The following is a 14,878-nucleotide window of genomic DNA, read 5'->3' as shown; positions in this document are numbered from 1 at the left end:
GCAGCAAGTATCAACAACACGTTGGCTCATAATCTTTATCATGCCTTCCACCCCTTTAACCGTGATCTTCTAGAACGCGCAGTCAAGCTTTATGTAATCGACCGCGAACTATCGCCATCAATTAAACGATGCTTAAACGATAAAACAAGAACGCTATCAATAGAAAGCGACGCAAAGCAAAGAATCTAGGATAATGAAGAAGATACGGCAAGTTTGTAACACCCTGTATGACAGCACATCCGAATGGACGTAACTGTTGCTCGTTATTCCTACTCGTATCGATCGAACGAAAGAGTCCAAAATTCCGAAAGAGTTTATCAAGCTTTGAAGAAAAAGATTAATTCCACGATGCCCCAATAATTTGTTTAATGGCCAATAAATGCTGTCGATCGGATAAAGCATATCACATTACCTCTTTCTCATTATGCAATCGAAACAGCAATACTCGAATCAGCAGTCTCACACCTACCTACCCTAATCTGCAACCTACCCCAACAACAACAATAAACACGCTGTCTTCATCCACAGAATGTGCAGAATGTTCGATATTTGACATAACACCGCGTTTATATTTACCTTCTGATTCTTCGCGCGGTCGATCCTCGCTGTAGATGCGGACAGGGTTGCGAATCCGGCGGACAGTCGCAGCTGACGGCCGCGGCCGCGGCGGCAGAAGCGGCGGCCGGTCGCGTACGACGGATCCTGATGAGCACCGGATGCACCGGACACGGCTGTACCTGGCAGCCGCAGACGATGGTCTGGGGCCCGCCGCCGCGGGATTTGCGGCCGCCGCCGCCGCGCTTCGCGCGTTGGTCCACGTGCAGCTGACACGGCTGCACGGGACAGCCGCAACGGGCCGCGGCACCGCGACGCCCGGCACCCTGTACGCGTCTCCACACCCGCTCCATTCAACGACCGGCGTGCGACTGACAATCGGCCACCCCCCCCACGCGACCGTCACCCGCGCGCGCGCGCGCGCGCGCACGCGGAAACCGCTTCGATCTTCTCCGCGCGGCCTCGGTTGCTCTCGGCTTCCTGTCGCTCTCCGGGGGATGAAATCCCCCTTTCGGGCGACGGACCGAAATGTCGAGACGCGCGCCGGTCCATGCTGCCGCCTCCCCACGGCCGACGTTCGTTCCCTTCCTTTCATAAGCGAACAAATCCGGGCGTTTACCCGGAGTGAAAGGTCACAGCTGACTTCTTGGCGAGACCTCGCGCGAGATAACGCTTTGATATACGTGCGGATTAAGATGCTCTAATTTGTGTTTATCTTCTTGAAGCTTGAAGACTAGAAAGATCTTAGTAATGTAGTATGTCAATTATTGAGACAAAAGTGCCATTATTATTATTGTATATATCTTCTTTTTAATGACTCCCGAGTCTACTTATACTAAAGCTATGTGTTTGTGTGATTTGTAAATATATCTAAAATTAGAAATTTTTTATTTACAGAAATTTATAATTATATAAACATGATTATATTAATTATATAAACATGATTGTGTGCTATGTAAAAATATGTATCCCAAAAAAGTTATTCATTAATCCTATGTTGCTAATTCTATAGAAATACATTTGCGCCTTATATTCCTATAAATTATTCCAACTAATTATAATTGAGCGTTAAGTTGATCGCGTACTTAAAACCGAAGCGGCAAATATTTGTTGTAAAATTCGTGGTATATTTTTAAGATCCATGCACACAAATGCGCGACCAGAAGGCATCTTTTTCATTAATCTAAAAATAGTATAAATATCTTAATTAGAGTATCGATCGTATTAAGAATATGGAAGAGAATAAATGATGAAACAACGATAGAAAGAGATTATATTATTGTAGAATCACCTGTTTGCTTGATCGCCCAATGATCCGATGAAGATAGCATAGGAATTTACGTCTGCGTTAGACATCAATACTTTCGCGAATCGTTCGGGACGAATCCCATAGCGTTCGAGATTCGCATCCGAAAGAACAACTACAATAGACTCGTCGGAATCTTCTTTCGCCAAACTCGCAATTGCGTGTTGCGTCGCTTCCAAGGTATTATCTCCAGACATGCAAAATTGCGAGTGAGCGTGCATCATCTAAAGAAATTAATTGAAACCCAAATTAATTAAATTGCGCAATTTTATAAAGAAAAACGATATAAATGAATCTTACCTTAATCACTTCCAGCCTTCGTTTATTATCCGTTGGTGGTTGCGTCCGATCGACAAAGGCAATACGATAATCGTCGCCGGAATGGCCAACGATGTCGTATTGAAATTTTCCCTCGTAGCCGCTGAAAGCTTCCATTACCATGACGCAGGCTTCTAATTCGCGATCCAGTCGACCGTCGTAACTATTGAACCTATACATGCTACCGGACACGTCCGCGACAAGTTTCAGTCGCTTCGGTTTCAATTGAGGAGCGCCAACCTCCGGCTCTTTCTCCGCTCTCCGCCGATAAATTGTTCTCTCGCCCGTTAATCCCTCGATTAATTTCGTATCGTCCAGTTCACCCGACGTCTGATGCCTGAACCATTGTCGTTCATTGCTCTTGGCCTGCAACGTGCCTGTAAATGAAGAACATGTACGGTAAAGAATAATGAATGCGATCCGAATTAAAAGTCCGCGGATTCACGACGCTCACCTAATACGACTCTCAAGGCCTGCACTTGATTACGAACAGCATCGCTAAATTGACTGTATAGTTTATGGTCGTATTCGCTCATTTTTATATCCTTGAGCCGCTGCTTAAACGCGCGAAGGCCCATTTCGCGAGCAGCCTTCTTTATATGTTCCGGCACCGCATTCTTCTCTTCATCGCTAAGCTGATGCACCGTGTGTCCAGCATCCAGCCGATACGGTCCTCCCTTTCCGCCTAAACCCGCCGTATCGCGACCTGTATAAAAAATATGAATTAATGTATATACGTTCTATATTTTATTCTGCAACACAGCTGCACTCTAGAATGATACTTGATACAGATATAATTTCTTTTTAAGCTTTATCTTATTTTTATTTAGATATTTGTATGTGCACCTCCGGTTCCCCCGGCCCAGGTATTGCCACCCACGTGTGGTTCATTATTTTTATCAACCTTGCCATGTTTCGGTGCGGTGACATCCTGCCCCGAATATCTTTCTTTGGTAATTTGCATTTTATCCTCGTCGGTGCTTATCATTTTGCGCCAAGCGCCCAATGACTTTTCTATATTCGTGATTGATGTCTCCCATAAGCGTACGCAGCCACCGGCATCTATTGTGACGAGACCTTCGTTCGATGTAAGTGACGCATAAAGCGGAAGGTCCTTCGTATATAGCCATTGTGTCAATGGCGAGACATTAACTGGTCTAGTAAAAGATTTAATGATTTTCTCAGTCGCGTTTAATCGGAAACAGATATGTACAAAAATAGCACGAGGGGGGAGATATACTCTGTACTATATTTATACATTATTTTTTTTCAACGTAAAACGTAAAAGTTGGAAAATATAAGCTTTGTAAAAATTTGTATTTTTGTTAGCACAATTTTCGTGCTTATCGCAAATTTACTTACTCCGGAATAGGTAAATATCGTAGTTTGTGATTTACTGTATCAACTATCTCTAAATAAGCGGAGATTCCTGCATGTTTTTTATCCTTCGGATAAACTTCATCAGGTACCTGACTGGGTGAAATCGTTCTGATCACTTGTCCGTTTTGTGTAATGATAGGTGTCATGAAGCTACGTATTCTTTCCTTTCTCGGCCAGAAATGTAGGTCGTTGGAACTGTCCAAATCCGGGAAACCTATCACAATGCCAGCGTACGTATTATCGGTCACTAATAGTCTGTTCGGAGAGTCTATCTTTTGTTGAAGAGCTTTGCTCAATTCCGTTTTGTGCAGACTGCTTCTACCGCAATTCAAAACGCTACTAGTCTTAAGATCGGTGCTATTGGACTCGTTCAATTCATGCAAGATATTAGGGCATGGATCCGAATCCGTGGATTTCATGAGAATATATTTATTCTTCGATGTATCCTGAATTAACCATTTTCTATCGGATGCGAGTAAGATCGATTCGATCTGACACGGTAAATTCATTGAGTAAGCACACATGTTCTGTAAATTGACAGCTTCGATTTTGTTATGATTTTGTGTATATAAGACAATCAAATTATGTGACGGCAATAAATCTGCCTTCATCTTCCACTGAGGAGTCTTACTTCTAAAAGCGTTTGATAATTTATCGCTGGCGGCATCCAAAAAGGATGAAATTTGTAATTCTCGTACGGAACCCTCGTTTACGTTTACCATGAGCATGGAATTACTCTAAAAATAATTACACAAAAGTCGATGAAAAGACCCTACGATACATCATTTTTACATTTGTAAACATATTACTTACAGTTTCTTCATGCACTAAAACATCCCCAAGATTATCAACCGCGACATTATAAAACGGCAAATTGCCTCTAGCGGGGCTTATCAAGCCTTGTAATGATGTCTCGCGAATTTGCTCCGATTCCAGCGTCATGCTAAATATACTCAAAGGATTCGTCGTGAGAACGTGTATTCTGTCGTCCGTACCATCTCCTTTACTTCCGTTCGCAACCGCTAAAGCGGTCACTGTACTATTCTCGCTAATAGGTATTGTCCAGTAACTTTGTAGTTCTGTGAACCAAGCCGATCTGGCTTCAACTCGGTCTAAAGTTCGATCGTTTTGCGCCGGAAATGTTGGCAATTTTAATTTAACATATCTTTCCTGAGCAGGTATATTTTGAAACGTGTTCGAAATGTTCCAACTACCACAGATCTTCATCTCAGGTAAAGATATTCTACAATGGAAAAGAGGGAAGAATATTGTTTTAAAAAAAAATTGACATTTCTTATATCTTTTATATTTTTCTCATATTTTCATATATTTTTTTCGCATTTTCATTTATTAAGTATAAATTTGTACAACCACTTTACTTCATATCATAAAATAAAAAATAAATTACAAAATTATAATTAATTCAATAATTATATCCTCCCATCTGCCCTCTTGTTTATTTAATTAATGTGTAATTGTTTAAAAACTTAAAAACATCTATATGTAAAGATTATCTTACTCTTTAGCTAAGGCAACATTAGTTGGACTCGTTCCAACGGGAATCCCATGTTTATGAAGTACAGTTACCAAAGTATCAAACACTTCCTGGCTATATCGATCAAAATCAAAAACGTTGCGCACTACAGTAGCTAACGATTCATTCGGAAATTTCTACAACATCATTGCGGAAGCAATTACATCGATGAATATTAAAATGCATATATATATTCTCTTGAAAAAATTTTGTTCACTCACCTCTAGATGTTTAACTATATTAACCACTTCTCGAGTCGAATAAGGATACGAAACTAGACCTTGATCGGCCATATTTCTCAACTCGCCGAAAGCCTTCACTAGTTTATGTATCGTCTGTTCATTTACATGCGGTCCATATTGTCTCAAGAGCTGAATCTCGCTTCGTATATTCGGATTATCAACAGAATGCGTGCTGAATAGATCACCCAAAGCGCCGAAGAAATCGTTGCCCAAGAACGGGAAGCCCGGTCTGTTTGCCAGTACTATTATTCTAAAGTCCGGATGCATAGGTATACTGTTTGTATCGCGCGCATTGTCATTGGTACGAGGAACAATTCGTCTACCGTCCGACAGAATCATTTCGCCCGATTCCACCAAGGTCTGAAAATGAAATAGAATTGTCTCGAAATTCATAGAGCGCATATTGACGCTATTGTAACTTTACATATGTATCGTCAGGTACATACTTTCAATATACATGTCACGTGCGTGGGTGCTTTGTCCGCCTCGTCGATGACGAGAACGTGGCCTAGTTTAACCGCTTGCACGAGCGGCGAATCTTCATAAACAACTTTGCCGTCTCTGACCATCGGTTGCAGGGTCAAAGTTTGCACGGTCGTGTCCCGGTGCAACTGTATATACTCGCGTGGCCGATTTAGCAACTGTAACAGTCGGTCCACGATCTTATTTTTGCCGACACCTTGATTACCGACCAGCAGAAGATTCTGTCCCAGGCTAAAGTCCTGCAGTAATCGTTCCAAGAGCGCGACATGCTCCGGTACGTCGTAAAACACGATGTCGGGTACTTTGCTCAGAACCGTAGCGCGATATCGGTCCACGACGGTGTCGCCGATCCTCACGGTATCCTTCGTGACGGTGCACGCGATCTCCGAATCCATGGCAGATTTCGACGGAACAACGTTCAGTCGACGACAACAGTCCTCGAGGGCTTGTTTCGCGATCGTCGGCAAGAAGCGCGCCAGACAAGCGCGTTGAACCGCATTGTAAGCGTCATTGCACCGAAATCTGTGCATTCGCTCGGCGATTCGCAAGAGTTGCCGAGTACTCAGCGAACCGGCGAGAGACTGTAAAGTCGGATCGTCGGATGAGCGCAGAACGTGCGCCAATTCTACGATACTCAACAACGCTCGACTAGGTTCTCCAAACTGCAAAACAAATTACTCGGTGAGAATTTATCGAAGACTGAATTCTCAAGTATCGATGTTTCTCTCCGCAATCACCTTCGACCGAATAATATGAATTTCCTCGTGCTTGTCGAGCGGCTTCATCTCGTGGAAGAGGAACAAGCTGAGCAGTTCGGAATTCATCCATTGCCCGGAGGAACTGTTGACAACCGGCGGTTCAGCCAAGGCTATCAGCCTGAAAGCGGGATGAATTCGTAGGACACCACGATCGCGCATCTCCTCGTCGGATCTGTTATACTCTCTCTTTAGCTCGTCGTAACGATCGGCTCTTATAAGTCGTTTACCATCGTGCAGCTGCAACTCCCGATCGTGAACTAATCTGCGAGCGTAAATTTCATATCATTGCCTCATCAATCGCTTATACCAACGGAATGTCGAAAATGCTGATTACCTGTGCAGTATAGCTAAGGTACTGGAATGAATCCTATTAATACCATCCAGCACGGCTAATTTCCCGTTGAGAGCCGCGTCGATCAGCGGTGAATCTCTCCAGACCGTATCGCCATTAAGCGACGTGGTCCGTTGTTGTATCAGATCTCTGGACGTCATATCCTAAGAAAATATTTCTACCGTTTCATTACGAATGAATTGCCGCAATAACTGTCGCAGCGAAGTTCTTACAAATCGAACGGAAGTCGTTTATCACGAGAGAACACATAATGCAAACTAATGTCACGATGTAATCTCGCGTTCGTAAAAGAATGCTCGAGACTTGCCTGATAGAGTACTATTGGCTCCACTTGATACCCTAATAAATCAGCGAACCGTCGAACGGTAGTGGACTTGCCGCAGCCCTTCGGTCCGATCAAGCAGAAATCGAACGCCAAGTGTGACTCCAACATGCTCGCCAACAAATTGTTCTGATAATTAGTCTCTATATAAAGATCATTATTTACGCTACTAGATTGGCTCGTGCCGCAAGAAACCTATTCGCAAAATAAATTCAGATACTTCAGCAACAGAAATTGGTAGTATAAGCGCATAATTATTTATAGCTTACATGAAAACTTGCTTGTCCATTATCGCGCTTTATGTCGATTTCCGAAAGATCATCAGCTGTCTTTGTAGCATTAATTTGACTATTAATAGTATGCTTCTTTTTGGAATCATTTAAAACGCTAAACGTTCTAAGGATATCCTCGACAGCACTCTGACCCTCTTTACTCAAAAAAAGTTTATACGGATAAAACCTATAAAAGACGTCGTACATCGACAAGTCGGGGCTTTTGTCCTATGCAAACATATTAATGCAAAATTAACGCCAAATCAACAAAACGTGTCATATATAATATCGATTCAAAAACAAGAAATTTACCAGAATTAAAGCAGCCGACGACAAACTGTCCAAAGGAAAATCTGGCAAGCCTATGGCGATCGCTTCTTGAGTAATTAACGCGTGAGCGCACGATAATAATTGCGATAATTTTCCAGCGTCCACGTTTGGCGCTAAATTTCTCAAGCTCTCGAATTGTTCCTTAAAAAAAATTCAATCTTAATATAACATTCTCGATGTTTCGCATGTGAACAAATATGTCAAAACTGAATAAATTATCTGCCCTTTCCTGTTATCAGAATCTGATTTCATTTCTTGCGGGACAAAAATAAAAGTATTAATATTTTATAATACGCGATGATTTTTTGAATGAAATTTTTCATTAACTGGACCAATCGAGAGAGAGAGAGAGAACGATTGAGTTTTTGGCGATTAAGTTACAGCCATTAAATAAGCGACCAACTTACGCTTAATAATATTACTTTCAAACTGACGCTTAACAGCATTCCGCACTCGCGGCAGAATGAAAGTTTCAAGCTCGCGGAGAAGTTTACGGCGGGGTTGTAATATATTTAACGTTACTTAACGCGGATGTCTATCCGCGCAACGAACGTACATCGAACTCGGTAAGCTCGTGGAGCGCGAATTATCTTGCCATTACTTCCGCCTTCTCCGGCGGCATAGCCCGCATAGTCGGCGCGCGGAAAAGCGGCGGAACCGCGTGCACGTGAGGAATGTACGAGTCGTATATCGGCGGACTAGGTACACGAAACAGTCCTCCTTCCGAGGAGAGTGATTAACGCCGAGAGCTTTCCAACATTGCGCGTCCGGATGAATAACTACCACTCGGCACGGAAGCCGCGTGAGAGATACCGCTGCGCCCACCCCCTCCCACGGAATTTCCATCGAAAACTTTCAATCGGACCGGATTATAATCTCGAGCCCTCGATCGACTGTGTAATTGCGGCGTCGGCGGAAATGTGGTTTTCGTGACTCGTCCGTCCCCGGGATTCGTCACGAAAATAGAAGAAACGGAGAATCAATTTCGCGCCGCTTTCCGTAATTCTCTCGACACGTTCGATTATTATCCGCATCGGTCCCATTCCGATTATTCGCCGTTATATCGAGCACACATTGCGCCCATTTCGAATAATAAGATCGACGATCAAGTCGCGACATAGTTTCGCGATTAAATACGAATTTCTTATAAAACGTCGCCGGAAAAAGTTCGCCGTCTTCTTCCAGAGATGTGTCACCAGGCTATCAAAATATTAACTAGCTATTCCGCAAACACGCGATTCCCATTTCCAGCAATTTCCGGTAGTTCAATGCACTCTCGCGTTCGAAATCAAATATGACACTTGAATTATATCGGACAGAGAACTCTCATTATTTTAACGATGACATTTCTATCTTTGTAGCTTTACCTTAGGAAAATGTAGCACTGTAGAACTTTGGTATACGTATGTATTTAGGGAATGGAACAAATTTTAATAAATCATAAACATTGCTCAGACATTTACACTTTTGTCATGATGATAACAGAGCGCATGAATCACGGCAAACTTAAATTATGGCACACCATTTTTCCCAGGGATCCATCAGCTATAAAATCAAGCTTCTATTTTAATAGAAGCCGACTTTCGCGATGATTGATTATTAAACGATGATATCGTGTATGTAGAAAATAGATGTCTGCACACCTTTATTTATATATCTGCCAAGTTTTATTACTCAGCAAATATAGAGTATATGAGCCTAGTATATTAGCTGTCTTGTGCGGTTTCTATAAATGCGAGACCTCGGCGCTCTATTATTTTCATTTTTCATTATAGTGACTGGCAGCAATTTCGCGAAGGTGGCACATAAGCGAAGTCACGAGCATATACATAATGCTATACATGATCCATGTAAAATGCAAAAATAACTCTCATCTCATCCGTATAATATTACGAAAGTGTAATATTATCACGTGTAATTTGTTCTACATATATTTTTCATAAATTCTTCAATACGATACATGTATCTTAGTTGCTTCTGCGCGTGACAGCAATTTCCACGGACTATGTACACTATGTACGCTTCGTGACGGATAATATTCGCGTTCCACGAGAAACGATTTAAATATACTCCAACTGCTGTGTATAATTATTTTAAAGTTTTAAGTGATCTTTTCCACGAGTTTTATTATTAACTAAGTTCAATTCAGTTTCCTGTCGAAGATAAAACGAGGCGATGTCTCCGTCGACTTCAATTCTCTCGGTGTGCAATAACGAGCTTTTGCAACACAGTTTCGGATTAATTTTCCATGAAAGTACTATCGTATTAGAATGTCAAGATGCATAGTAAAATATATTATATCGAATTACGATGAGATGTTTTAAATAAATTTTGTGCTAGTTATACTAAATAATGAAGAAGATGTAGAAATAAAATGATCTGAAAGCTGTTTATAAAAATTTGCTTTTGATAAGATAAAAATGTTGAACAAAATGTTCTAAGTATTTTTTTTTGTAAATTTAAAAATTAATAATACAATGAAAATGATATTTATAAATTAATAAAATATGTATATAAAATATTTCGCAGATATATATATAAATTTTTTTAAATTCTCAATAAATACCTTATACTTCTGCTTTCATCAAAAATGTGCCAGGACTATTACTGTTTGTGCATTAAACATAATATAATGCACAAAAAGTCTTCGGTAACAGTCAATCAATTGCACTACATCGTTTACCACTTTGAAAAATAAACTGTTTATTAAATCGTTTATTAATCGCAGATATAAAGATTCTCTTCATTTCTATTTTTTTCGACGTAAAAAATCACAAACGTTGAGAGAACGATACATAAAAAATATCAATTGTAGCTGGAACGATGAAACACGAAAATAGGAGAATATACATTTGGTCGTCCTATTCAATCGCAGACCAGAGATTCCAACGAGGACGCTCGTTTCTCAACGGAATTAAAACTCGGCATGACAATGTGCAACTGCAGACGAGTAGGTGGAGACCATGTGACCGATGGATCATCTCGAGAGTCGTCTTCATTCTTCAAATCGTCTTCCTCTTCATCCGAGACGCGATTCTTTGACTGGATGCTCTCCTCCTTTCGAATTTTGTCTTCCATCGCGTCCTTTATCTTAGATAATCGTTTTCGTCCGAGTTTCGCCTCGGTTACCTTCGTAACGCATTCCAATTTGCAGTTCTTTTGCAGCTTATAATTCTGCACGACTATACGCTCTTTCCCTGCAAAGAACGAATTCTCGCGCGTCTGCGAGAGATGTCTTCTCCTGCGGACGGCGCTCCATCGTCGAGCCTCTTCCACTTTCTTCGAATTCTCTTTCGATTCCATCAACTCGTAATCCTGAGCTCTCCCGGAGAGATCCAACCATTGTAGCACTCGTTCGGACAATGGATTCCAATCCGATGATCTATCTTGTTTGCATTCTGTTATAGTGGAGAAGGTGTCTCGCTGAAAACACATGGACTGCTCGACGTTGTTGCTACGATTAAAGGCAGTTTCGTTCATCGAGCGAAATGTCACTTCCTCTTTCTCTAACGTTTGACAATTTTCCTCTAATTTATCAATGTCATTCAAGTAAATTTCCAGGAGGCCTCCAGTCTTCTCGCTGCACATTCTCGCGCAAGGCGGAGCCGATTGTCTACGTATAATTCTCGGCGGTATCTTGTTGTCGGGAAAATTTTTCTCCACTATGACGTGCAAATTCATAAAACAGCTGTTCAAGCGCTCTAATCTGGTTTCGGTTTGTTCGTGTTTGGAAAAGTTCTTCTCCGCGAATGTTCGCGGACGTCGATGTAATCGCGGATTAATGACAGGATCGTCAGGTGACAAGACAGCGTGTCGCATACCATCCACCCAAACTGTTCGCACGAATAGAGGCCTCTCCGACGATGCCCATATAGCCGGCATAACGTGATTTGTACGCGAAAAAATATTAATAATTATGTTGCAGCAATAATCTTCAAAAAAGTTTAGCGTCTTCTATGTCTAATCAGTTATTTTAAAAAATTCTAAAAGATAATATTATACTTAATATAACCGGTATAGGAATATTATTACTTTTAATATAATAATATTAATATAATATTATTATTTTTTAATAATCCAGTATATTTCCAACACGTGTTATGTTTAATTTTAATGTGTTCCTGAGAATATAATAGATAGGAAAATTAACCGCACGCCTGCTTGATACAATTATTTCTTCAATATCCTTCAATAATAATCAGCGAACATACGCATTCTGCGCAAATGACATTGTCACGTCACCGTTTGGCACAAAATTAAAAAAAAAAATTTAGAAAAAAAATAAATATATAATTATGCTGACAATCGCAGCTTGCTACGCTGTTAAACTGGAACGCTAGGACTTGAAGAACCCCGATGACTTCGCGTTTCTTTCTAATCTAAGACGTAAATTCGTTCAAATCCCCGACGTATCGACTCGTATAGGAGGACAGGGTAAGGTTTCGACTGTTTCTGAGACACGCGATCCGAGCCGCGCGATGCCTGTGACCATGGCGCAGCCACGAGCCCGCGTTTATATGCGAACGAGAGGAGCACATTGGAAGGAAGGGATGGATACGGACCGCAAGGGGAGGGAATAAGCGCGACCTCCGCACCCCATGCCTAATGGTACGCTACTCCGATCCCATAAATCAGGCAAAAGTTTCTCGGAAGTTATACCGCGCCGTCTCTCCTTTGGGGCCATGCCAGCGGAACGTACCACACTCCCTTAAAATCACCGCTGAGCCATCAAATCGTTATTACCTCATATTTTTATCCCATTAGCAATTACATCTCTGGTAATTGAATATGAGAATGGCGAATAAATTGGACTCATGTCTTTAATCACTACCATTGAGAAAGCGATTTTAATGCGACAGTAATAGCACTATACGTACGGTCGCAAATTGCTGTGACAAAGTTTGATGAAATACATCGTTATATATAATTAGAAGCTTGTTTAATGACTTTTGTAAACGTTGGATTCAACTCCGTATATGTATCTTGGAAAGGTAATACTAATATGTTTCCGTGCATGACATTTAACATTTTGATACTTCACGTGGAACGACACACGGGATTTACTCAACTAATTGCGCTCTTTGGCTGATTTATTAATCTTTTAAAAGTCACATACTTAAATATACATACTTACCTCGAATGTCGGTGGCGGAATGTGACGGGCTTGAAATCTAGATCTGAGAGGAGGATCTAACGGATGACCAGGATATCGCGGTGACGGTAAACCGAGTGCTATTACTATGAAATCTTCACTGACTCGCACAAGACGCCATGCGTCTAACTCTGTTTGATTATGCATCTGCAAATAAATTTTTCACAAATATATTATTTATAATTAGATGGTTAAAGAAAAATTCCATCTAAAAGTCTAATAAAATTCTTTTTTAAAATCATATAGATAAAAACAAAAATACCTTTAGTAATTTGTCGTATCGAGAGGCCGGAATAAGAAATCTACCATCTTCTAAATGCATTTCACGATTTTCTAATAAATTATTTAACACAGGCAACACATTTCGTTCCGCCTTCTCCACACCCTCGATTATGAGAACTCGTCCATGAGTCGCGGCTCTTACCGCACTCTGATCATGATAGTACGCAGTGCCGCTTTTGATCTCTCTCCTCTGCTTTAAATCTGCTTCTGTAGTATCGCGAGTAAGCGCGATGAATTCCAATTCTCGATCGGTTAGCTCCAGGAAGGCTAATGCAAGCTCTCGTCTACGTATACCTGGACCACCCATCAGAAACATATCTTGACGCAGTACATCTTTCTGGAGCATCCATTTTAAATGCCTTAGTGTCTCTTGAGACTGCGTACTTAACACTGTTCAAAAGAACATTTATTTGTTACTTATTAATATTCTTAAACGTACCATATTATTGAATAATAAATAACAAATTCACAACATACAATATTTTCTTGGAACATACTCCGGACTGTTCGCTGGTCTCACTTCTTTTGATACATCACCGATAGTAATAACTGCATTTTCTAAAACAGAAATAAACAATCATTATGTATTACGACCAAAATAATGATTGTTATCAATGTTTTTTCGTCAACAAAATTTTTTCGTCACTACAATCTCACCTGATTTACAACGTAAACGTACTAAAAAGTTGGGTCTATAGTTCAATTTATTGGATCGCTCCAGAATTCGACCTGTAGTTGATAGACAATAAAAATTCCGAGGAATGGACAACATCTCTCACAAAATGACACCTTAATTTCACGTGAAAAACATGCTATGCAAATAAATAATAGCCTGTAAACATTTTACATAATATAATAAGAGCTGTCAAAAATTTTAGCAAAGTATTTTGAAATAATGATAGGCTAAGTGACTATCAATAGAATTTTAATCGAATTATTTTTTAACGTATTGTAAATACACGACAAGAAGAATTTATACCTCAAATGTATATCGTTAGATTATACGCAAATGTCTTGACTTATGTTTGGTTAGTATAACATAACCAAATTTGATGAGACCACGTGTCGACACACGTGATCACGTCAATCATATGGTTGCTTACGTTTTCACTGTCACATATATGTATATGAATGACTTTTGTCCGGCAATTTGTGATATATATAAGATATGAATGGCAATGCAATTTAGCGCATTGTACATTATAGAACAATGCTTATTATTTTTCAATGAAATCTTCCACGTTATGAAAATAAAATTATTATTATTACAGTTTTAATACGAATCAATATAAATATAAAATTATTATTATTACAGTTTTAATACGAATCAATATAAATATAAATTATTATTATTATTATTTTAATACGAATCAATATAAATATAAAAAAATATTTTGAATACTTTAAAAATATATATTTCACTTTATTTAAAATAAATTATATTTATGACATCGATGGCGATCGTGAAAATTTCATAACTCGATGTATAGCTATTTTCTTTCGAATAATCAACACAATGCCAATATAGCATACGTATCAAAGATACGTCTAGTGAAATTCCTCTTATTTTAATTATTGATTCTATATGATAC

The 14,878-nt window shown here is 40.0% G+C and overlaps 2 protein-coding genes across 3 annotated transcripts in view; both read right to left on the bottom strand.

Annotated features, from left to right (window-relative positions):
• The window catches only part of LOC105248820 (nucleolar and coiled-body phosphoprotein 1), a 118,122-nt gene extending 117,214 nt beyond the window's left edge, over nucleotides 1–908 (bottom strand). Inside the window, exon 1 of the mRNA XM_011253826.3 lies at nucleotides 577–908. Coding sequence (XP_011252128.3) covers nucleotides 577–908 — 332 coding nt within the window. The remainder of the gene's footprint in view (nucleotides 1–576) is intronic.
• A 599-nt stretch (nucleotides 909–1,507) lies between these two features.
• On the bottom strand, nucleotides 1,508–14,335 carry LOC105248816 (von Willebrand factor A domain-containing protein 8). 2 transcript variants are annotated; one of them, XM_011253821.2, is made up of 20 exons: nucleotides 14,266–14,335; nucleotides 13,944–14,118; nucleotides 13,764–13,844; nucleotides 13,267–13,676; nucleotides 12,987–13,151; nucleotides 7,835–7,993; nucleotides 7,520–7,750; nucleotides 7,236–7,445; nucleotides 6,911–7,071; nucleotides 6,556–6,838; nucleotides 5,782–6,480; nucleotides 5,315–5,695; nucleotides 5,079–5,230; nucleotides 4,373–4,802; nucleotides 3,542–4,296; nucleotides 3,026–3,336; nucleotides 2,634–2,885; nucleotides 2,162–2,556; nucleotides 1,847–2,085; nucleotides 1,508–1,738 (listed from the first exon to the last, which is right to left on the bottom strand). In XM_011253821.2, the coding sequence occupies exons 2-20, from the start codon at nucleotides 14,056–14,058 to the stop codon at nucleotides 1,624–1,626; spliced, it is 5,544 nt and encodes a 1,847-aa protein (XP_011252123.2). In that variant the 5' UTR covers nucleotides 14,059–14,118; nucleotides 14,266–14,335; the 3' UTR covers nucleotides 1,508–1,623. The 2 variants fall into 2 exon arrangements, with proteins under 2 accessions (XP_011252123.2, XP_025267189.1); XM_025411404.1 differs by having other exon boundaries at nucleotides 13,944–14,098; nucleotides 14,266–14,328.
• Nucleotides 14,336–14,878: the final 543 nt, after the last annotated feature.

This window comes from Camponotus floridanus, unplaced genomic scaffold (assembly GCF_003227725.1).
Source record: "Camponotus floridanus strain SB8 unplaced genomic scaffold, Cflo_v7.5 scaffold4, whole genome shotgun sequence".
Taxonomy (NCBI): Eukaryota; Metazoa; Arthropoda; class Insecta; order Hymenoptera; family Formicidae; genus Camponotus; species Camponotus floridanus.
The sequence above is the reverse complement of the archived record's forward strand: the minus strand, read 5'-3'. Positions and strand labels throughout refer to the sequence as shown.

Coding starts and splice junctions, on each gene's coding strand:
- LOC105248816 (XM_011253821.2), bottom strand. CDS start 14,058: ATGTTGTCCATTCCTCGGAATTTTTATTGTCTATCAACTACAGGTCGA. Junction 4,803..5,078: donor AATGTTGCCTTAGCTAAAGA/GTAAGATAATCT, acceptor TTTCCATTGTAG/AATATCTTTACCTGAGATGA. Junction 2,086..2,161: donor GAAGGCTGGAAGTGATTAAG/GTAAGATTCATT, acceptor TAATTTCTTTAG/ATGATGCACGCTCACTCGCA.